At 40.0% G+C, this 24,761-nt stretch overlaps 1 protein-coding gene across 1 annotated transcript in view; it reads right to left on the bottom strand.

Annotated features, from left to right (window-relative positions):
* il17rd (interleukin 17 receptor D) overlaps window positions 1–23,179 on the bottom strand; it is a 59,245-nt gene extending 36,066 nt beyond the window's left edge. The window contains exon 1 of the mRNA XM_022206402.2: window positions 22,967–23,179. Within this exon, the coding sequence (XP_022062094.2) occupies window positions 22,967–23,086 (120 nt within the window). The 5' untranslated portion in view covers window positions 23,087–23,179. The remainder of the gene's footprint in view (window positions 1–22,966) is intronic.
* Window positions 23,180–24,761: the final 1,582 nt, after the last annotated feature.

Genomic DNA, 24,761 nt, shown 5'->3' with positions numbered 1-24,761 from the left:
TTGCGTTGAGATACGACCCTTCCCCCAAAAAATGCTGGTTCTGTATCACCTTTGTTCCTTCTTAACCGTGACTCAATCCACAAAATTACATCCGTACACAACTAAACTGCATTCTCAGTTACATTTTAAAGAGTTTTGGTTTGACATAAATGCAATTTCTGACCCGTGGTATGGTATTAAAGGCAACCAGTTTGAAGGTCCACGATGGGAGTCAATAGCTGGTGGGATAAACCTGCACTAGGCTTTCCCCAAGACCACAGTTACTCTTCTAGATTGGTTTTCTATCATTGTTTACCGTCTGTTTTCACAATATCTGGATTCATGGCAAAAAAACGCTGGTTTAAGAAAATATCTTGCTTTGTTAGATACTTTAAAATGTAAGAGGCTCAGTTAAGGTTAGGTACCATTATTGTTACTATGTTTACTTGCTACATATGTTTCTGTAACAATATGAATTTCCCCTGGAGTAGGGAGCAATAAAGGATTATCTTATCTTTTAATTACTTGGTTATGTCTGGATGTGTGTTGGGGTGAACATAAAGATTTTATCTGTCGTGTATTTATTTATAAACTTCTTCTAAGATTTAATAAGATTCTAACATGAGCTGTGTTCTCATAGAATCATCTAGTGAATTCACAGCAAACGTTTAAAATCTGCACTAATTCGTACGTGTTGCAGCATAAATGAAACTTGTTTCCATTTTCTGCTTTACGACAAATTAACGAGGCTGTGTAGTGTGGAGAAGGTGGTGGCACAGACAACATGGCTCTAAGAGACAAAGAAGAAGAAGCCAGAAACAAAACCATCTGTTTGTCAACTGCCAAAAAACTACTAGAAGAACCAAACAAAATGCTATCATGTGAAAATGGAACAAGGTCTTCAGCATCTGTCTTGAATTGGGCATGTTGTAATTCTTCCTTCATGTCAGCTGGGACTGGACACGTTTCAAGCAGTCAGATACAAACACAAAAAAAGTTGCACGTGTCAAGCTTGAACCCGAGTAAACTTTTACGGCTAAGAGCATTATGGAGTACATTACTCACATTTGTAAGCGATGATGAGGTGTGGGATGACATACTGCGGCTGTCTTCCAGAATCTCGATTTTCAACAGGTTTAAAGACTTACAATATAATATTTTGAGTCATGTCCACATATCTATAGTAAGTATAGAACGGGAACCTCACCAAATTGTCCCAAATGTAAATCTTGCATAGGCACCAGGCTGCATTATTTGTTGAACTAATTGAACCTGTTGGCTAATTAGTTTTTGTGGAAATGCAAAAAAACATCCAAGGGTTCTGGAAGGCAATAAGCTTAGGACCCCGTCCACACGAAGACGAAATGAGGTGTAAACGCATAAGTTTCTTGCCGAATCTGCGTATCGTCCACACGAAGACGCCGTTTTGGGGGTCTGTAAACGATCATTTATGAAAACGGGTTCCAGAATGGAAAGATTTTGAAACGCCGTATACGCAGCTCCGTGTGCACAGGCGATCCGCTGCTTTTCAGAAACGCTTGCATCATAGTTTCATAACTTCATTGACACACATGCGTCACACTCAGCAACGACAACAATGGTGGCGTACAGTGTAGCAAATGTGCTGATGAAGCTCTCTGTTTACAACTTTTGCCCCAAGTGCGCATGCCCACAGTTTTTTTCTTCTGTTTGCACGTGTTTCCGTCATATCTTTACAGCGCCCCTAGAGGTCTGGCATGTGTTTTACAGCATTTCCATGCGTATCGAGTGCATTCGTGTAGACGCACACAATTTCTGAGACGCCTTCGTCTTTATGGCGATCGTTTTTGAAACTGTTCAGCGTTTCGTCTTCGTGTGGACGGGGCCTAAGTATTAGTAAAGCAACAGATGTCTGTAGACCCACTACTGTGTCTGCTTGGGAAGCGTCCTGCCTCTCTTAAAGCAAATGAAGATGTAATCCAGTTGCTTTTAATTGCTAGAAAGAAAACCTATAATGGCAAAGTGGGTCAGAGAAGACCCCCCTTTTATCTCTGTGTGGTAATCTCTGGTCTCAGAGGTTGTGACTCTGAAATAACTTGAACTATCAATGGAAGGACTCATCTTTCTCTGCACAAATGGAAGAAACCACTGAAAGTTTTGAAAGTTGATTATAACCTGAAATGTTCCTTACATCAAAAGGGCGCTTCCATCTCCTATGAAGCACATTAACTTGTTTGCGAAAAAGTCAAAAAACACTTCCAGTGGACATAGAAGTATTTCAGGAAGCACAGGACGAGGACTTTTGCTGTTTGCACTAAGTAGTCGCTGGAAAATCAAGCTTTAATTTAATGATTTGTGTGTGTTATGCTGCTGGATAAACTACCTGTTTTTACATTTCTCCTGAGTGAAGACAGTAGAGTTGTACAAAAAGTGTTGTTTCTACAAGATGAATTATGTGATTATTTGTTTATATTTGCCGTCAGTTACAATGTAAGGTGGCAAAAGCCAGGCTCAAATTCTTTGTACTAATAAAGTATTCAAATGTCCACCAGCATCACAAACAAGCAACACATGCTGACAAATCGGTTCTCCCTTGTATCTCATTAAAAATCTAACACCTCGACAGACATGGGCTTCACTGCTGTGCTGTGACATCCTGATACACAAGTACGACTCCACATGCTCTCCAGCCAACCATTTTGGTTGAACATGTGACCAAAGATCTTTCAGGTTCACGTGGACATACATCAGTGGTGATTCTGACGTTGAACTTATCATTATAATCACACATCCATATGAGCCGCTGTGATGCAGTAACTGAGTGGAGACGACAGGCTTCTCTGTCCACAGTCGGCGAGTAACGTCTACAATTGTTGGATTTATTAAGATACTACAAGATGACCAACATTATGATTGCATTTATTGCAAAGAGTGCAGCCAAAGCACTGCTTGCTTTGAACAGTGATTATAAAGTAAAAGCACTGATGTTCTAAACCAGGACTGTCAAACTCATTTTAGTTCAGGTTCCATATTCAGCCCGATTTAATCTCAGTTGGACCAGACCAGTAAAATCACAGCATAATAACCTATAAATAACCACAACTCCATTTTTTCCCTTTGTTTTAGTGCAAAAAGTATGTTCTGAAAATATTCATGTTGAAGGAATTATCTTTTTACAAAACATTATGAACAACTTGAAGTTTGTTAAGAAAAACAAGTTCAATTTCAAGAACATTATACCTCAGTTTACCATTTCCACATTACAACTTACAGATCACAGAATGCCTACAAAGATACAGAACATTTAGGCGCAGGTAAGTGGAACAGAAGGATATAGTATTTTACTTTTTGATCAAAATGACAAAAGTCGGACAAAAAATGAGGCTCAACCTGACAAAAATGAGACAAACGACATGAAACAAAACAGACACAAAATTTGACAAAAAAGTTACAAAGTGACAAAAAATGGACACAGATGAGAGAAAAAAATGACAAAAAAGGAACAAAACAACAAAAAAATAGACAAACAACACAAGTAAGACAAGAAGTTACAAAACAGCAAAAATGAGACAAAAAATAACAAAGAGAAACAAAATGACAAATCAGATAAAAACCACAAGTGAGACAAAAAGGAAACACAAAATGACAAAAGTATGAGCCAAATGACAAAAGTCAAACAAAAAAGACAAAAAAACAATGAATAAAAGACAAAACAGTTCAAAAATTAGACTTGGTGACAAAAGAACAATGAACAATCTGGTATTTTACTTTACGATCAAAACAACTTGTCATGGTCTAGAAATTATTTTAAATTCATAGTTTTACTAATTTACAATCTGCAGTTGATGTCTTCGCTGGAATTCTTACACTTTGAGGGCCGGATTGGACCCTCTGGAGGACCGCATGTTTGGCACCCCTGTTCTAAAATGAAACCAAAATCACAATTTCTTCAAGACACTGATTAAGTGATGTGACAGTGCATGGCCAGCAACAGTAACGTGAAGCAGTGACGAGTCAGAAATGAAAATAAACAGCATCACTGCTTATAATGGAGCCAAAGGAGAGATACCAGGTACTAACAAAGTCCCACATCATCCTTAGAAGAAAGAAAAACAAAACAATTAAGTGCATTTTTATTCTTATTTACAATAATTTACAGATGTTTAATATTTGTGGTGAAAGATTTTGGGTGCATTTCAATGACAAAGTTCGGCACACCAGTGGAAGAAATGTAAAAAAAAAAAAAAACTCAGTTACTCAAGCAGCAGCTTCGTGACAATTTACAAGTGCCTTTCTTAATCCCAAAAAGTCTGCTGAATGTCAGAGGAAAAGGTTCAAACAAACTTTACAAACAAGCTTTTTCTGCCTCCATTCACTCAAGTTTAACCGCCTTCTTCATACTTTACAGCACAAACACAAAAAGGGACTTTTCTTCTTTCCTTGTTGCCAGGTGTTTCTCACAAGTTATAATCATTATCTTGCCCCCCATATGCACAAACACACACACATACAAAACACACAAACACCCTGAGGCCTGAACACACTGAGGCCATGTCTACATGTATCTGGATATTTTTAAAACCAAATATCCGCCCCCCCTCCGTTTAGGAAAAAATCTGCGGCCACACGTCTCCGTTTTCTACAAAAATCTCCATCTACATGTATCCGGAGCGGCGGCGGCGTCTCTCGCGTCGAACATGCCGAGGACATGGAATGGTTGTCAGGTGCAAAATAGCGGAAGTCACAGCAGTCCTCCTTCTCCGATGCTCTTCGAGGTGAAGCAGTAAATGAGCTTGTAAGATCAAACAAGCAAAAAGCGCTTGCAGTATTGTTGAAACCAGCACACTTTTGAGCGTGTCCATTCTGCTCCGATTGTCTACAAAGGTCGCATGTCTGACGTCTCAGCAGTTTTGTCGCAGGCAGTGTCATCTGCGCTCCTAAAACTCCAGTTATGTCTGTCCACACGTAAACGCATACCCGGGGTTTTTCACAAATCTCCACTTTGGCCGGAGTTTTCAAAACCTCCGTTTTCAGAACCAAAAACCTCCGGTTACGTGTGGATGACAGGCCGAATCGGAGAAAAATATATGTGTTTTCAGACTTATCCGGATACGTGTGGACAGGGTCTGAGTCATGTCAGTAAACAACTTAGAAGAAAAGTAAGACAAAAGGGAAAAAGAAACTGTCATTATTACACGGAAAATGCACTGAAAAGCTGCTGTCTGACATACAGCATTCACTTTTTAAAACTGCAATACAGACGAGGTTAACTACAATATGCACGTATAAACTTTGAGAAAAGATGAGAAAAAAACCTAAGAGAGCAGAAGTTCCCTCAGGAATCCACAAACCACACAATCAGACACACAATCAGCTCCTGTGCTAATCAGACAGCTAATTGCAGGCTCACTTAGCTGAAAGAGCAATTAATCACATCACAGGAGGAAGGAAAGAAAATGAGAAGGAAGGATGGGTGGAGACAGCCGGATGATGGCAGAAGCCTGCAGGGAAGGAAAAGGGGAAGGAAAGAAGAGAAGGAGGGATCTGATTAAACAGGAACTCCTTCAATTACAGCTTTCAAGGTTCATGTAGCAGACTTCTCCTCTCCCCCATTTTGTTTGGGGTGATCAGACTCGTTCCAGATGTGGGGAAGAACTCCCAGCTGACCTTTAATCAACACAGAGCCGAGGTACAAACAGCTGGAAAAGTTCTGTTTGAGGAAGTACAATTAGAGCCGAGCGTTGAACTGAAACGTGCTCATCAAGCACTAAAACTCAATCAGACTGCATTTTATTTACATAAAACCTCTGTAGCGCTGCTTGTGTTTGATCGTATTTACACATTTTAGACCTCTGGCTTCTTCTGCTAAATTGTATTATTGTGTCGTACTGTTCTGGTATCAGGGCTAAAGCTCAGGTATAACTTTAGCAACATCACTGAAAACTTTCTCTAGCCAGGATTCATGGGTTTCAAGCTGCAGATCAGTCAGCTCTGGCACAAATGTCATAACTTCACACAAACACTTGCATATCAGTGTCAGGGTGCCACTCTAATCCAGCTGTGGAATGTAGCTAAGTTCATTTACTAGAGTACAAACCCGAGGTATTCTACTCTACTACTCTCATGCCACAAAGCTTTTTACCTCTCTGTATTTATTTTTATTTGCATATATCCTATGTTAGAACTTATATGATGATATGATTTTGGTTGGCAACCATTTTAATTTGGAGCACTTGTGACTGCATCGTTTTCAGAGTTTTCAAAAATCAAACAATCAACAGTCGGTTAATGGAGGAAATAATCAGCAGATTAATCTATAATGAAAAAAAATGCCGTTGCAGTTGGATACAAAAATAACTAAAGATGAGCACCTCAGTGAACAAAATCAGTAGAATCCTGCTATTTGAGTTATGCACCAGTAGTCACAACCTCATTATTAGTGAATGAATGAATTTAAATGTACTGCATTTCACACTTAAAGTACTACTATATGAACTAAAATACAGAAACATTTGGTTTGCAAACACTTTCAACAAATAAAGTGCTTTTTAACAGCAGTATTTTTACACAGTAGCAGTTAACATATTTCTTGTAAATCTATAACCTAAACATTAATAAAATCAAATAAAACCAAAGCTATTTATCATATGAAGGGCATTAAAGTTTTATCTGGTTTGTTCTAGAAAAAAAGTTACCCTCAGAGTCCAGAGCCACGATCAGAACATTGGAACAGGAACCTTCCCAGTAACACCAAGTTAACATTTCTACACCTGCATTCTTATTTTTTCTGAACAGGAACCAGCAGAAACATTCTTCTTTCATCAGGGAGCAGCAGAATCAGTCTATGTGTCGGGGACTACAGCCCCTGGTGTTTGGGTCGCCCACTAGTGCTGCAGGTTGAGGCTCATGCTGCCGCCATTCGTTGATCCTAAGAACGTTCCTCAGATCAACATCTTCCACTAAACTAATCAGAACACAGTCTGTAGATAATATGGGGGTATTATTGTAGCAAAACTATTTGTCAATGCGAATCGGGAGTTGTCTGTCTGTATTTTAATTAGGGCTGGGCGATATGACGATGGATATCGTCTGGACGATAGAAAATATCTATCATTTTATGTGAAGATCCTATAGTTTATATCGCAGTGTCACAAAACACGCTTTACGGCAGTATTTTACGTCACCGACGTGCCTTACGGCAAGCCCAGGCACGCGGCAGTGTTGCAAACTTAGCGACTCTCTCTAAATCGAGCGACTTTCCAAAGTGTCCTAGCGACCTTTTTTTTTTTTTGTCAAAAGCGACTAGCCACAAATCTAGCAACTTTTTCTGCCGTTTTGGAGACTGACAGGAAAACTCAGATTATTCTGCAGTTACTGTCTTCAACAAGCAGCAGGCGCTGCTGTGAGCTTCTCCCTAGAGTGCCTATATAATGAGAGTGGCGACAACTGGGGATTTGACGCCATTTTGTTTCCATTCACTCAATATGGGACGCGCAGCGCGAGGTGCACATTCACAAAAACTAAGGATTGTTTACTGATTTCAAGACATGTTTTGGACAAAATAATTTACTGGCTTGTTTTGTCTGGATGTCCAAGGTTGGATTATGGCCGTTTTTAGTGGAATATTTTCATCTGTGACTAGTTTTGAGCCTTCAAAGGTGAGTTGTGCTGTTTACGTTATTTGCTGTTTGTTGGGCAAATGTGTTTATATTACCCGCTGTGGTAATCACATCTGAAAGTGGTTTATACCGGCGGATTCATGAGAATCTAAGCTTTCCATGGGTGTATGTTTCTATCATCAAGTTTGCAGCTTCGGTCAATTTAGTAAAATACGTTTTCCCGTCCGCCTGTACGCTGCTGCAGCTGTAAGCAAATGGCTAACAGCATCCTCATGCTAACGGCGGCTAACAGCCCAGAAACAGGTGAACAACACGGAGCCTGTTCGGGTCATATGAGGCTGATAAGTGACTGCAGGTTGGACGGAAAACAGAAAATAGGAAACAGAAAACTGTCAGCTGTTTGTTGAATTGGAAATCATGTGAATGAACAGGGAGGCTGTTGTCGAAGCTCAGATGGGCCGCTGAAGTTTAACGGGTTACCCCGTTAAACTTCAGCGGCCCGTATTTCATGCATCTCCATGCATGAAAATGGTCAAAGTCAAAATAACCACAACTACCTAAAATCACATCAAACTTTTCTATCTGTCATTCACCCATACATCATAACATGAAAGTACATACATGGGACTAACCTGGCACAAAAATCATGATGAAGTCGGTTTCCATCCCACTCTCCGGACTTTATTTTCCCACAGTTTCCTTCTTTCACTATTCCTGGGAAATCTAAACATGTGTAATCCCTTCTCCGATCGATTTATGCACCCAAAGGCACAACAGCCCGTCATTTTTCAGGTATTTATGGAGCCAAAAAAGACCTAGAATTACTCTCTGCATTGTAAACAACGTTAACAGGCATAACCGGCGTTCATGAATTGGAAACAAAATGGCTCCTATAGATCACGTGACCAAAATTTTTTGGACCCGTCACGTCGCCACTCTCATTATATAGGCCAGGGGTCGGCAACCTTTAACACTCAAAGAGCCATTTCGACCCGTTTCCCACAGAAAAGAAAACACCGGGAGCCGCAAAATCATTTTGGCATTTAAAATGAAGACAATGCTGCATATATCGTTTTTTTTTTTTTTACCTCTATGCCCTTGTTAATCAGTCGCGATTACTTAATTACAAAGCCTCTAATTAGATAGATCCATTTTTAATTGTGTCCTTCCACTAATATTTATCTTACTTGGTTAATGTCATTTTTACTCCTGGACCTCATATGTTACGTAATGTTAGCTGGAAATCAATATTTTGCGAATGTCTATTTAACTTGTAAAATCTATTTATCTTAAGCTAATAACTTTTCTCCGGTAAGTCGCTGACCTATTTTTCCAAGACGACACTCCTCTGACTCTGACCTGCTGCCTGGATGTGACATCGAGCCGTGTTCTTGCGAGTAACGTGTATTACCCTATCATGAGTACTTTTGACTCAAAGACGTATCTTTCTTGGAGTGGAGCTTTAATATACAGACTTGCCATTCTTGAGTACAAAACGATGTGAAACTACAGGCGTTGCTTCTCCAGGAGTAAAATTTTAAAAAAGGCATGAAACGTGTGGGAATCGGAAGCTCCGTGTTCTCTTTTTGCATCAGCTTTGCGCTCTCATGCACAGGCACAGCACATCCGGTGGAGTGACACGTCAAAGTAAGAGCGGTAATTTCACAATAAAATTCTCTATATTAAAATGCATTGAAACGCACCTGAAAGGCAGAATAATGTATTTTCCAAAGTTACAGGGAGCCACGACAGAGGGCTGAAAGAGCCGCATGCGGCTCCGGAGCCGCGGGTTGCCGACCCCTGATATAGGCACTCTACTTCTCCCCCTCCCAGAGCACAGGCTGTCAGTCCGTAGCAGTCCCAGTGAGGGGAGGGGGAGACCCACATCACTCCGCGGCCAGACGGCAGATGAATCGCACATGCGCAGTCACTACAGATCCCATCAAGACTTACAGAGCGGAATATAAATGAAAATGTTTTCTTCACTGTCATACTAAAATAAACCACAGCATTTAGCCTCTAGTTCAAAAACATATTTTGGGTGTTTTATACTCACTAAGAGGGGGAAATTCTGTCATATGGCGGTGGTTTGGATTTAAAAAGACCGACAAGGATCAGACTACCGTACTTTGTAAGGTATGCTGCTGCCCGGTCCCATTCATTCATTGAATTTACCAAAAAATATGCTATTATGTGATGTATATCGTATCGGGATATAAAATAAGCTATATCGGAATATAAAATTTTGGTCATATCGCCCAGCCCTAATTTCAATCCATGTGTCCAAAGTGAGATTTGTCAGTGTGTAAAAGAATTTGTCTATATAAACTGAGATTTGTCAATGTGAACCGGAATCTTCAAAAGTTGTCTGAAAATTTAAAATTTGTACATGTAATAAGATTTGTCCATGCGTAAAAGGAGTTGTCAATGCATACAAAGGCATTCGTAGTGGAAAAATTTACGTATCCCACTACATATCAGCATAAAATACAGACAACTCACCAGTTACGAGTCATTCGGTTTCACAATTGGCTCTTTTATTTTCACGTGACTTTTGCTACACTTCTGCCGTGAGTGAGATTCGTATCTGAAAAACATCTGGGGTTTTAGCTCCCTGACCTCAGGCTCACAGGCTCGTCCATGGTGGCTGCCTTCCGCTCTGCTGCCCTGTACCTCGGCAGTTCTCGCCGTCTGCAAGGCATCAGGTGGCGCTATGCCTCAGAGTCTTTGAGCGTTCGCGACATTGTGGGGCAGGGTGTAGACATGATGGAGCCCCGATCGCACACAGTGAGTACATGTTAATGTTTTTGCAGTTTGTATATTTAGACAGGCTATTGCTGAGCCTTCTAAAAATATAATATTGCAGGTACATGTGAACAACTTGCACCCTGCCAAACTGGTATTGGCTAAAATAAAAATCAATCAAAACTTGTTTTTTTTCCCCCAAGTTACCTGACACATAACAGCAGTTATCTTAGTGCGTCAAAATACAAGTTCAGTCATTTAGTACTGGATCAAACTTTGTATCAGCAATCAGACTGGACTGCAAATTCAGTTTATCAGGACATCTGTAATAAGCAGCTCTACCGCACATTTAACCTTCCTGAGCGAACAGCCAGCCATTAGGGAGCGATCAAAATGTTTGGCTTCACTCTTGGGATGACTGCACCTCTGCAGCACTGCAAAAATGTCCCAGATGATGTTTCTGATGTAAAGGATAACAGAATGATATACGACAGAGAGCAGAAAATAAGATGCCTGAAGAAGAAGTTGACGAGCTTGTCTCTGGAAATGATCAAGATACGAGGGGGTAATTAAGAAAGTATAAGGAAAGAGTGCATGAGACTTGTGTCTGCAGCACAAAGCAATGCAACCAAGTTGTTCAAGCACCTAAAAAATACCAGAAACTGCAGCAGGATGAATGGATGCAATCCATGAAGAATAATGAAGAATAATCCCCATGCTTGTTCATTGTGACTCAGATATCAGTGTCAGACGTCCACCTCTGTACCACACAATGTGAAAGTGAGAGCAGTTCTATGAAGTTTTTATACAATTTGGAGCATTTATTTTTGCCTTCACACTGCGCATAAGAACCTAAGTCCTAAGCAAGATCTAAAGATAAATAATCATGACCTATATAATCGTAACCATCACAGTCCCTCCAGGATTTCACAGGTATTTTTCGTGATTGTTGCGGCCGAAAATGCCTGAATTCGCGGCAGCTTGTAGAACATGTTTCAACACTGTAATTGACAATATTTATTCCGAAATTAATTATTTAACGTTCCAACCCATTTCCACAAAAGCTGGCACACCACGGTGGGACATTAGCAGCAGCCAGATACTGGTTTAATATGACGTGACCTAACTATGCAGGGGGAGACGAGAAATGATGGGACTCAGAAACACCCCCACAATTTAATCAGTTGTTCCTTGTGTCATTTCTGATACGTCCACAGTGGTAGATTTGTTGTAGGATCACAATGATGTGATCGTCAGTAGGCTGCTGAGGTAGCGTTCACTTGTTACCATGGTTACCGTGCCGCTATCAGACGCCGTGCCGCTATGAATCCTTAACAAATCCGTGGATCCAAACTTTAAGCCGTATCACTGCTGAAGTCTAGTCACTTGGTCCTTGTGTCATTTCTGACCAAATCCTTGAGTCTGTTTTTGAGTGATGTGAGTAACAGAGAAAGGATTCACACACATTGATTGTCACATAACTCCGCTGTGTTCTTTGGTGGAATAAATAATCTAATTTAACTTCATTCTTTCAGTGCTCTAATGGATCTGGATGCAACAGTTTCCATCATGGTGATTTGTCTGGGCTGTTGTTCGTGCATTTCAGCCGTTCTAATATGTTTCATGTTAAAAAAGTGTGTATTCATCGCTGATTTTTTTTTGTATTCCACCACAATATTGCACGGTTGTAAAACAATTTAGCTCCACTTTGGTGAAGAACATCAGTGAATTAATTGTTTATCATGGTCTTCAGCAGCAATTTTATTGGTAAATGAGAGACATTAGTATCGCACACGTCTGCATCTCCAAACCATAAACAGGAAGTGAATTCGGCGCTGGGAGCTGCTATGATTGGTGGAACTCACGGGAGGCGGGCCAAAATTGTGAGAAAGTTGCGGTGTTTGGACAAAATTGTAAGGCAGTGCAAAATTCACGGAGATTGGTTGATTTCACGTGAATTCGAGCGATTGCAACATCGTGAATTCCTGGAGAGACTGCTATCATCACGCAGCCCTAATCACAGGAACAAACGTTTTTTGGCTTCTCAAGGACATGTTTGAGAACAATTTTTATTCTTCACCCAAATATTTCTTTTCATGTTTCACGCAATAAACTCTGGATCTGACACTGAAAGATCTGAGCCTCGATTGTTCCACAACAGGCCCTACAACTGACCAAACTCCCCACAAAATCTTTCTGACAAAGAAATAAAAAGTCAGTCCAGCCTTATTTTCCTTCTAAAAAGCATCACTGAGAACTTAGTACAACAGCCACAAAGAACACTGTGCTTGTTTGTGTGAAGCTGATGAGGGTTTGGTTCGTGTAAAGGCCTCAGGGCATAAATCTCTGTTCTTCTAAATGTTACAAACACACACCTCCAAACGCTACCATATGGGGCGACATGGCTGCACTGCAGTCCAACCTGCTGCTGATGACAAAACTCCAAGTAAAAATCATATCCAGTCAACTCAGGTCTAGTTTTCTGTTTCGTAAATACAATTTTTACATGTTTTTACAGAGCTTTACTCTGCAGACATCAAATCTATGCCAGTTGACATAGTTGACAACAGTTGACGGCGCTCTGCACCGTTGTGTCTTTCTAAACTAAAAGGACTTTATATTTATTGTTTTGGACTCTCAGTGTGGGCTGAGAATGACATTAGGCTCAATGCTTCATGTGAAGCAGATCTGCAAATCATCTGGGATTGACACTGATAGAAAAACCAGACACCGTTAGATCAAACACACAGTGAAGAGCTATTCAACATGTGAGCCTTAAAACACATCAAACAGACATCCTGAGATTTCAATCAGACAAATCTAACCTCCTGAGGCAGTTTTTTGGTCCTGTCACATTTTTACTCACAATAGGCTCATTTTTCACTGCAATACAAAGTCTTCCACCTGTACGGAAACAATACAACCGTGGCTAGAAGTACAATTCAAAAATATCTTTTGTGTAGTACGACACAAACGCATGCCATAAATTAGAAACAAACAAATAAACTAAAGCTTTCTAGAAACATTCTTGTGTTGGAAATACTATGAAAAAATGTTGACACTACATTTTATGGATATTTTACTTATTACACCTTTAATTTGTTTCCATACTTGTGTCCTCTGTGCTCTGGATAAACAAAGTCTGGTGTTTACCATAAAAGTCAACTCATTTTTGGCACATGACTATTGACCTCTCAGATGCTCAGAGGTGCACAGAATTTCAGTTTTTGATAGAATCTGGCTAGAGCAAACGGTTTATGTTTATGGGAGTTATTTAAAGTACAGTTTTGAGGCACGATTCTCAGTGTCTGAAAGTTTCTGGCTTTAATAAATGGTGCAAGTTTGGCATATTTTTACAAAGACAACGTGCCTTTCAAACCAGCTGGTAGGTTTTGGGATTCAGAGTTGGCTATTCACAAATGCAAATTATTAAAATCTTGTAAGCAGCAAAGCTGTAACTGACAAAAACCAACTTTTTTATATTTACTCTCAACTTTATTATGTTTGCTCTCAAATGTGATATATATACAGTATGTATTCAGGGTCTCTGCAGGTTTCAACAAGCCAAATTTAAGACTTTTTAAGACCTTTTTAAGACCATAATGAATACAATTTAAGACCCATTTCACATTGATACTGGCAAAAAAGTACAAAAGACTTGAAGGAAAACCGGAATTTATTCACAGCTCTTTCACACTCGAATACAAAACACTTAACCCAACAAAAAAAAACAGAAACCTCTCTGTTGTGAACCAAGATTTGTTAAGAAGTAAGAGTCAAAAAATATTGGTAAACTCTACAGCCAACAGCCATTGTGTGTGTGCCTGTGTATGCACACAAGAACTATCTGAGCTCTTGTCCCCTGGCTGCAATCTCTTCCACAATATTCTTGAGCTCTGCTAATTTTTCCTTGTAGCGCCTCCTCAGAACATTTGATTTTGTGATGAGCTGGGCCATCTGAGTGCCCACCTTGCCCTCTGCCTCTTCTGCAAGCCTGTCTGCATTTATGGCCAGACTTTCAGAAACCTCTTGGACAGTTTTCCTTTTCTTTTTTAGCTCTTCCAGATGATCCTCTAAAGCAGTGATTGGCAACTGGCGGCCCGCGGGCCAAAACTGGCCCGTCAGGAATAATATCTGGCCCGCCAGATGATTTTGAAAATTTGATTTGGCACGGAGCAAAGCCAGTCCTCACCGCAACATGAAACTCGCGTGGTCGGCTACTGCCGGGCATTTCCGCGTTTGCGCTACTGGTCAGACACGGTTGTACCAGCCAGATTTCACTGAGCAACAGTGTGTGCAAAACATGTGTGTCTCGTCTCGGCAGTCATTTTTAATACATCTGTGATCAGAATTGAGACGTGTGCCCCAAGCTGCGGCGATCAGCTGTAGAGGCTCCGCTGCTCGCAGTATCGCTCCCCCCCCCCCTTGTTTACAGAAAACCTCTCTCCACTGTGGCCTGTCCATGGGACAAAATGAGCAGTTTCTGGCAAAAAGACCAAAGTTCAGGATAGAGCCTTCTAAGGAAACCACTAGGGCTGGCCCGAATAGTGGTTTCTGGGCTCCGAATATTCGTTCCGCCCCATAACGTCCGACGGTGGAGATGGCCCGGGGGGGGGGGGGGCACGGCGGCGGCTGCTGCTGCTTGTGGCGGAGACGGCCCGAATATTCGGATCCGTTCGTCTGGTCTCGGGTCCAAATTTTGCCTTCGTTTTGTCTTCAGTTAAACTGAAGAATTCCCAAACAGCGGAGTATTTCAGCATCTTCTCTTGTGCTTATGTAACGAAGTGAAGCGTGACCGCTGAGCGTCGATAAATTGTGGCCGGGCAGTACAGGTAGCCTACATTTAGTTCCGGTTTATAGTTGCGTTATAGCGTCCTCAAAAATCGAAACATTTCAAAGCGAGACTGAAGTTTATGCATGTTTTACATATAAGTAACATCAATAGATTTTTAAGACCTTTCAAAATCGTATTTAAGACCTTTTACAAGATTTTAGGAGAATTTTAGACATTTTAAGGCCTTAAATTCAAATTATTGGATTTAAGACTTTTTAAGCCTTTTTAAGACCCCGCGGATACCCTGGTATTAAAATAAAAGAAACATTTTTCCCCACCCAAAACCTTTTTATATTTAATTTTTCCCTCTGAGAAAACATACTGTTCATATTCCACAACATAACATTAAAAAACTGAAAGAAGCAAAGAACGCTGTAACATTTACTTACTGTATCTGAATATTGTTATTTTTAATTGGTAATTAATTAATGCAAAAAAGTAATAAAAACGGTGGATAAAAATTCACCAGAATGCAGGAAAGTTTAATATTTGGATGTTCAAAGTTCCTACGGAGAACCTCCAGAACCCTGCTTAATGAGTCCCTCCAATATGAAGGGCAACTTTGATTTAATCAGTGGACTGATCAGCTGCAGAACACTAAAATAAAACCATGTGTGATCTTGACTCTTCAGCAAATCCAGAAAAAAGAAGAAGAAGCTGAAAACAAAACTTAGGTGCAACAATGCAAACTCTGAGAACAACGATGCGTGTGTTCAGGAGCAGCCAACCAGAGATTTCCCACCACAGGAACAAAACCTGCAGCTTCCTCCTCCTGCATGACTGCCCCTCAATGACCCCCCACCCTCTTCTTCATCACGGCTCCCCCGCCTCACCCAGGAGGAGCTGCTTCACTCTCGCTGTGACCGTTGGAGCTTCAAGACTCTCTCTCTCGTTACAGAGACAGTAGCAGGACAGATCCTGACTTCCATCTAAAAGACAGTTGGGAACTTAACAACACTGAGCATGTGCAGGGTCATGTGACCCACAACACCTGAGCTGGTCAGAGGTGGATGCAGAAAGCAGAGGGCACAAATATGCAACCCTGTTCCACAAAAATAAGCATTCAGAGTGAATGCCATGATTGTTTGCACAAAGACAAAAAAGTCAGAACTTCATCTTGTTTATGGGTCAAACTGTCAGCTTCAACATCAGAACAAGACTTTTGGACTGCAATATGGAAACTCCAGTGGAAATACACAAACTCACAGAGATGGAAAGAATATGGATGGAAAACCTTGATAAGATATTTTATTTACGTCAGAAAAAACATGACGGAACTCTTCCTATCTGCTGGAGAAAGTGTGGAGACCAAACCATTTCACATCCTACGGGACTGCCCACTTATTGGACAGCACTGGAAGATGTTCATGGAGCACTGCAAGACATTATTAAATGTATAATTCCTTTTGGAATTAGAACTGTTTATTTTGGATGTTTACCACAGGAATGGAGAAAAAGGATGAGTATATATTGAGTGTTTTGTTGATTCCAAGTAAGAAATCGATAACTAAGAAATGGTTTTCGTAGGATATTCCCAGCATGTCAGCATGGAGGGGATATAAGACTGGATAATTATAAAATGGAAGAGATGACAGCATTTATAAATCAGAAACAGGACTGGTTTGGAGCATGCTGGGGAAAATGAGTTCCAATACATAAAAATTAAAAAGCCCAACTTAATTTGGATCTTGGAAATTTAAAGACAATGTAATGCTCACTCTCTAATGTTCTTGAAGATGCTCATCTTTCTGTTTACTTAATTTTATTTATTTGTTTTTTTAATGGGAATTTGTTTTCTGAAAAAATAACAAGGATAATATTGTGCACATGCTGGCACATGTGAATTGTACCATCACTAAAAATTGTTAAAACTGATAGAGAATTTTTAAAAAGAACAAGAGTTTTGAGACGATGCATGCTGTCACTGCATCTGATCAACGTTAGATAACAACTATAGCACCAACTGCTAGCTGCTGAAACAACATTTTAAAGAAAACAGCTGCAAAGTGAGTCTGAGCTGAAAACACAGATGAAGCAACAAGTTAGTCCTTCTTGGGTTGTGTTCAAATCATAAAGCATCAACAGCAAAATGTCATTACATATGAAAAGCGTGGTGGAGTCATTCCATCTCATTTCAACAAATCTGAGGAAATTTTGTTGCATGACCTCCTCTGATCATCTCCAAACTTTTTTTTTAACTATCCCAACATAAGAATAGATTACTTGCAAAGTTTTAACATCATATGATTGCTATTTGCTAAGTTATAAAATATTTAAATCCCTATTTTTCCACTCGGAAATTGATATGTTAGGTAGAAAGGCTTGATTTAGGAAGATAATACTGGGAACTGACTGATGATATAGACTTACAAGTGATCTGAAGGGTTCAAACACCTTAACAATAGAGCAGGAAAAAAAATTTGGAATGAATATACCCATTTCTCTGTGGTACAGGGCAATTTAAAAATTTGGCGAAAATGGCATTTTTCAAGAATTTAGGCATTTTTTTCACAAATTTTAATAAGTAACAAGGTTCATATGTTATAAAAATCTCAAAGTACCTTAAAAGTTCTCTCTAACCTAAAAATATCCAAGAGCTAGCTAGTCTCCTTAGACCTCAAAACGATGCCTATTTATGAAACAGACTGAAAAACACCATACATATATTGGCACAGAAACCAATGTGGGACATGGAGTAGAAACATGAAACTTTGTCTGTATAACAATAAACATCCGAATAATTGATATCTGAAGTATCAACATTGTTTCTTGAATCCTTCATGGCCAATTTAACCAAGAAATGCACTATGTTTTATAGGCGTTTTTTTAGGAATTCTAACTAATATATTGCAGTTAAAATGAGTTATATTGCCTTAGGTCCCATGTAAAACATGTAATTTGTCCCCAACTTATCACACCACTATTTCTGTCCTTTGAACTGCTTGAATTTCTCTGAAATCAGGCCATCATCTGCACCAGATATGTGGTACTGTCCACCACGGCGTGTTGAAGGAGCAGTGATTGGACAGAGGATGTGGGCTGTAGGCACCCACACTACGTCATCCTTTCTAGGCCATGTGAACTTCTTGCTGGGACCTTTTGGGTGCATGAATTTCACTTGCAAATCTTCAAATTCAGCTGATAAGTCAAATACGATACCGAGGCTGTCCTGAGAATGCAGTCTGGGAGTGATGCCATTTCTTCTTATTCAGTTACTGTATGAAAGAAAAAACAATGTCTATATAATAATTAACTTCAGATATGCCCTTTGTAACTTATACTACGATGCTGATGCTTCAGATTCATCTTTCATCTTTAGTTGGTCATGTAAATGGTTCCTAAAAACAAAAACGAGGATCAAAATGTATAGTAAATTGATTCAGCAGTTGCTCATCTTTGGCACAAGAAACAAATATGAAAGTAAGTTCACACATACTTCACACATACTAGTTCCTCCAAAAAAAATTTGAACCGCGTACCATGTATCCCACATGCACTTTTTAATGCCTAAAGTTAGGCTATTTTGGGTCTACACCTGAGTTCAACAGCCTATAAATCAATAAATAAGCTTTATTTTAATGTTTTAAAACTTCTACCTTATGCAACTTTCATTAGTAAAGAAGAAAATTCATTCTTTCAATGTCTTTTCACAAGAATAAGTCCTAAAATAGAGGCATGAAAAACCCAAAATAAAGTCGCCCATGAAATAATAAGGATATTTTGGGAAATTCCACAGTCCAGTATTTTTTTATTTTCATTCATTTCTATACTTTTCTCACCAGAAGGGTAAAAGTTTTGGAAGGGGAAAAAATTCTGACCATGTAAAAGGAGTATAAATTGCTTTTTTTAGTAGTTTAAAACCCTAAAATCATAGGCGAGGATTAAGTTTGGACTGACTATGGGTATTAGATTAGATCATTACTGCTTATACTGTATGTTTATAACCATAATACTTTGCATTTGTTCATAAAATTACCCAAATAAAGCCCAAAAAAATTTTTGGGAGGATCTGAGAAAGTGGTGCAACAAGCATTTGTTGAATTGACATGGAATGACTCGGTGGAGATTTACAGGCAAAACTTGATTTCATTTACTGGATTTCTCTTTGCTGCACTTTGAAGGTAACTGATGAATATAATCTATTCATGGCATCATTTCCAAAGCATCTTCATTTTCCATTAACTGCCTAATGTTTTTGCACGGCACTGTTTAGGACATTACCTGAAGGAAAAGCTGCAAAACTAATTTTTTCCTTAGAATTCCTATGAGGAAAACAATAGGAAATATTTCCCAGAGGTGTTTTATGTAAGAGGTGGAGTTCCAGCATCCATCCTTCCCCTTCCGCCTGCTTCAGTCGCCAAAAACCCCCCCAAAACACACGTGTTTCGCATCGGACGCCCACCCGGCCGTGACGCCCACTGAGGCTCTCTGATGCCAAAAACACACCGACGCCCTGGAGGATAACGGGATACATGACATGGTTACAGAGCGGAACCCTGATTTAAAATGATGGCAGTGTGAGAGAGAGAGAAGGATAAAGAATCCAGAACGAGGAGGAAGCTGAACGATTTCCTCCTCTGAGACACGTGTGATGGCTTCAGCAGATGTGTTTCACCAGACAGAGAATTTACGTGGACTTGATTCATCTGTCACTCTGGCATTCTGCAGGAAACATTTCCTTCATCAGGTTGAGACATTGTGTGAATCCTGTTTTAAACAACCCTGCATTTTTTGACCAGAAACCTGCCTATTTGATGCATTACATTAATTATATATATTAAAGTCTGCCATGAGAACTGATGTGTGGATATAAGAAAAGTTGATAAAATCCGACTGCTGAGGAGGGAGTCAATGAAGTGATCTGATATGTGCAAGTCTGAACATGAAAATAAATCTGGGAACGTGGAATTAAAAAGAAATGTACTTATAAAACCTGCTGCTGCTCCTCATCTCTGATGGAGGAAAGCAACTTGATATTAGCTAATACTAGTATGTCATTCAGAGGAAGCAAAAACAGATGGTAAGTTACTTTTTACTGAAGCTCTGAGGATTATGGGTAATGTAGGCCAACCTTTGAATAGAAGAAGACTGTATGGAACAAGAAAAATAAAAACGTTGGATGAAATATTATTAGAAAACAAAGCACACATTCAGCATGAAGGTTGTTAATGATGAATTCCTAAGGACTGAATCGAAAACAATAAGGCAGGAGATAAGGTGGAAGCATTTCACAAACAGTAAAGCTAAACTAGGTTTTTCAAATGCTAATACAGGCTGGGAGCTGAGTGTCAGAGAGTAGCTGTAGATGCTAGGGCTGGACCCAAATATCCCGAATATCCAAATATTCGTTTGCTATGGTGGTATCCAGTTATTAATTTTGGTATCCGAACATATTCTGCAGTTTAACTGAAGACAAAACGAGTGCAAAATTTGCTAACATTAACGACAATCAACAAGTCTCTGAATCACGTAGATCAAGTATGACGATTATTTTAATATCAAGCTGCTGTGAAGAAGAGACTAAAAATGTCGCTGGATGTTTGCTGTGGGAGACTGCAGCTCATTTGCTGAGTTAAATACTAACTCAATGCTCAAAAAGCACTTTATTATGAAACGTAATACAGCTCTCGCCTTCATAATTCTACTGTTATAAAGCTTCTACGCTTTCATGCTGTGAAGATGTTGTCAAAAAAGTACTTTTTGTTTACTACTGAGGTCATAGTGGGTGGTGGTACACACACACACACACACACACGCACACGCACACAGCTCCAAAAACCTCACACCTGTAGAATAGCAGGTCTTCACACCCCCATCCAGCAGGCTTTGATGTGTGTGTTTCTGAAAGGAGAGGAAGCAAGAGAGAGAGGGGGAGAGAGAAAGAGTGTGTGTGTGTGTGTGCGTGCGTGAGTGTGTGTGTGTTTTGAGGGGGTTGCAGGAAGGAATGTTTCAGCAGAGTAAACAGTGTGAAGCTTCCTGTAGAAAACACTTCAAAGCCAGAGAGGAAACCAGGATCAAACACACACACACAGAGACACACACATGCACACACAGACACACACACAGACACACACCATCAAAGGCAGGTAGGAGTCATCTATCAACATGGGAAAATTAAAACCCGTGGAGCGTCTGCACACACACACACACTCCATCAGATACTCTTAATGTTAGAAACAGAAACAAAATCATGTTATGAACTTTTTCAACATTAAAAAGTAAAAAAAAAATCATGTCAAAAACATTTTCACAACACCTGACTATAGAGGAGAAACAATTATTTGAGGACTAACTGCCAAAAACAAAGAATATTTAGGAATTTCTTTAGAGCAGAAATGCCAAAAATGACGTGGCTTCAGCTTCTCCGCAGTGACACTTTGCTGCTATCCTTTGTTATATATTATAGTAAGCTAAATATCTTTGGCCTGATAATTGAACACAGCAAAACACTTGACATAGTTGCATTTAGTTCTGACAGACTGCAATGATCACTTTTAAAAATCTAATAATATAAGCGCTAAACTCAGACATCTTTCCTTGATGTCTCATCACAGATTGTACATTTTCAAGACCAAAGTATATCATAAAGCAGAAAACAGCCTGAGCTTTAGAGGCGGATTATGAAAACAGCTAGGTAATGAAAGAAGCCATAAAAACACTGAATAATCTCTTCCTCTTCATCTTTTAAAAACCTATTCGAGTGGGATTAATTCATAATGAGGATCACTGCTGAAGCTATTTGGTACCTGAATACATTTTATGAAAAGGAAAGTTTCAATTATAAAGGCAAACTTCTCCAAAATGCACAAAGTTTGTTCTTGCACAGACCAGACAGTGGCTGAAAACAAGGTTTCAAAAAGCAGAACAGGAGTGTAGAGGCAGTGGGTCAGCTCGAGTCCTCCTGTTCTCCATAACAAATGCTTTTACCAGATCACACAAAAGGCAGGAAATCGGCTTTACTACCTGCAATTCACCTAAAACACAACTCCAGATTCTGGGCTTTGTTTAGACTCCACAGAGCACCTTCCACCTTGGCAGATGGAGTCTGGGTTTTTACTCACATTTGGTGTTATTTCGTGAATAATACAGGCGGACTTTAATCAATAATATACCACATACTTAAAGAAGGTACTACAATTTGCTGCCATTGGACCAAAGTCATAATAAGCATGTTCTATAAAGAAGTGTGGTTTAAAACAGAGACACTTCCAGACAGGACGGGCAAGAAAGGAGTGAGAAATCTGACTTTAAGGACAGCGTTGTTACATATTTGTTTTAATTTTATCCTACTAGTCAAGCACAGTAATTATTGATATTTTTCCGAATCCACAAAACATTCACTTTCCCACAAAGATAACTGGATTTGGGGAATTAGAAAAACTGTAAAAACGACTAAGGATTATTACAGTTCATAAAATGGTGTGCCGAATTTAACAGGACATCAAACTAATTCGAAAAAGACATAAATCCGTGTCCTGGGTCTACAGTTTATCACTAAAGGGAGTGATCTTTAAATGAGCACTTTTTACAACACAGTCTGGTTTGTGACGTTAACAGTCGGACAGGTAGGAAAGGTAACCGGAGTCTGAAAACACAAACGCTGTTGGAGCAAAACCGTATCTTCAGATCACATTTATATCTTTAATTATCTTAAAACAAAACAAAAAGATTTTTACATTAGCAGCAGAAGCGAGAGAGCAAAGACTGAGTGTCTCCCAAAAAAGTGAACTTTGTGGGAGACGACGCAGCTATTGCGTGACAAATATCGCTAAAAGCACACAGCCGCAGTTTGAGTTTGCGTGTTTTTTACCTTGAAGCCGCATCGCTCCTGGTTCGTCCTCCTGCTGCTGGAGGTCGTAGATCCGCAGCAGAAATACAGAAGCAGAAACAAGCCGCAGAGAGAGATGAAGAAGGTCCGAGGAGCCGCCATTCTTCCCTCAAGTCTGGGCAGCTCTGAGCGCGAGGAGGTAAGAGGAGGTGTGCGCGCGTGCACGAGCGCGCGCGTGTGTTTGTTGTAGGTGGCAGGCATTAGACTGTTTGGGCTTGTCCCTGCATGATGACAAACCACCGACTGCGCCACCTGGTGGTAAGGGCGCAGAACAAACACCAAGATGCCAAAGACCACAACCATGCAATAGTATGTGTCAGAGCCGGAGGCTGCAGGAATACTCCCGCACGAATACAACCGCACGAATACGGCCCTACCCTTCCGGTAAGTTTAGAGCACTTTTTAAAGAGAGCGCCACCTACCGCAATTTACGTTTTAAATTGGTGATTTCACTCAAAATATACTTAGAACACAAAAGGCTTATAGGTTGCTTGCAAACACGTGACATTAACTTCCGGTTAATAAAAAATAAAAAAAACCTTCCGGTTGATTAAGTGGTGGTCAGGCCAACCAAAATGGCTGGCGCAGAGCAAGGGAAACGCGACTCTTTTTCGGAGTATTTTCGTGCTTTAGATTCTAATTCTCAAACTCAATACATCGAAAAACTCAAATTTTCTGATGGCATAGATACCTATGCGTTATCCACGAAGGATTTGACCTACGAGTTGGAAAAATATCCGCTAGTTCAGTTCCCTGATATCTCAAACTATCTGGTGGTACAAACAAGCTTTTGCACTGCTAAACAAATGAAGGCTTGGAAAGGTATGGATTCATACAATTTCTTTGTCTGTGGATGGGTTAAAGAAGTCGGAGTTAAGATCCTGACAGACAAATCCTGCATCATAAAAAGCCGTGTAAGTAACGATTTACGTAAACTTGTACTTGCTAGGTGTGTTAGCTCGGTGGATGCTAAAACATGTTTCTGCTGTTCTTTTCAGGTGAAACATTCGCAATGTTTATCAAAAACACCAACTCATACCTGGTTGTTGATAAAAGAAGATGGAGAAATAATAACCGCGCACTGCGACTGCATGGCAGGGTAAATAATCCTTCAATGTGACAGTTTTGCTGGTGACAGTGTATATATGCCAGCCACATCTCAGTTCCTGCTTTAGTTAGTGTTACCAATCTTTAAAGAATGGGTCTTAAAACCAACACAGAAAGGCTCTAAGCATGTATATCATAATAATTCACTAACCTTTAAAGCTCGTGTCCGGAGTTTGAATCGTAGCGTCTCCCAAAACACTGTTGGTCCCTCCCTCTGATTTCGCCCCTTTATTTGTGCACGCGCAGTACCTGAGGAGTTCCCGGAGTGCTGCAGCATCTTGCCTGTTTTGCTGTTTTCCACTCTTCTACATTTAGTACATTTAGTAAATAATAAAGGAATTACGTTAGAATTCTGTATTGAGTCTAACTTGTCCTAATACCAAAATAACATGAAACTGCTAGGACGAACGAGTAAAGTTTCAATATGTGATTACACTCGTGTATCCCTCTCGATGACGTTGTTTATCAAACTTAGTGCATTTACACGTGTATATGTGTTACATTGTTTATTTATTTCTATCTAGAGTTCAGAATTGCATGACTCCTCTGACGAAGAGTATGTCCCAGATGCCCCAACATCTTCCTCCAGAGGTCGGGCATCTAAACAAAGCCGTCAGGCGGGCTATGGAGGCCGTGGTCGAGGAGCGACACGAGCACCCAGAGCCAAAAA

This window comes from Acanthochromis polyacanthus, chromosome 5 (genome assembly GCF_021347895.1).
Source record: "Acanthochromis polyacanthus isolate Apoly-LR-REF ecotype Palm Island chromosome 5, KAUST_Apoly_ChrSc, whole genome shotgun sequence".
In the NCBI taxonomy this organism is placed as follows: Eukaryota; Metazoa; Chordata; class Actinopteri; family Pomacentridae; genus Acanthochromis; species Acanthochromis polyacanthus.
This window is presented reverse-complemented; position numbering and strand designations above follow the sequence as displayed.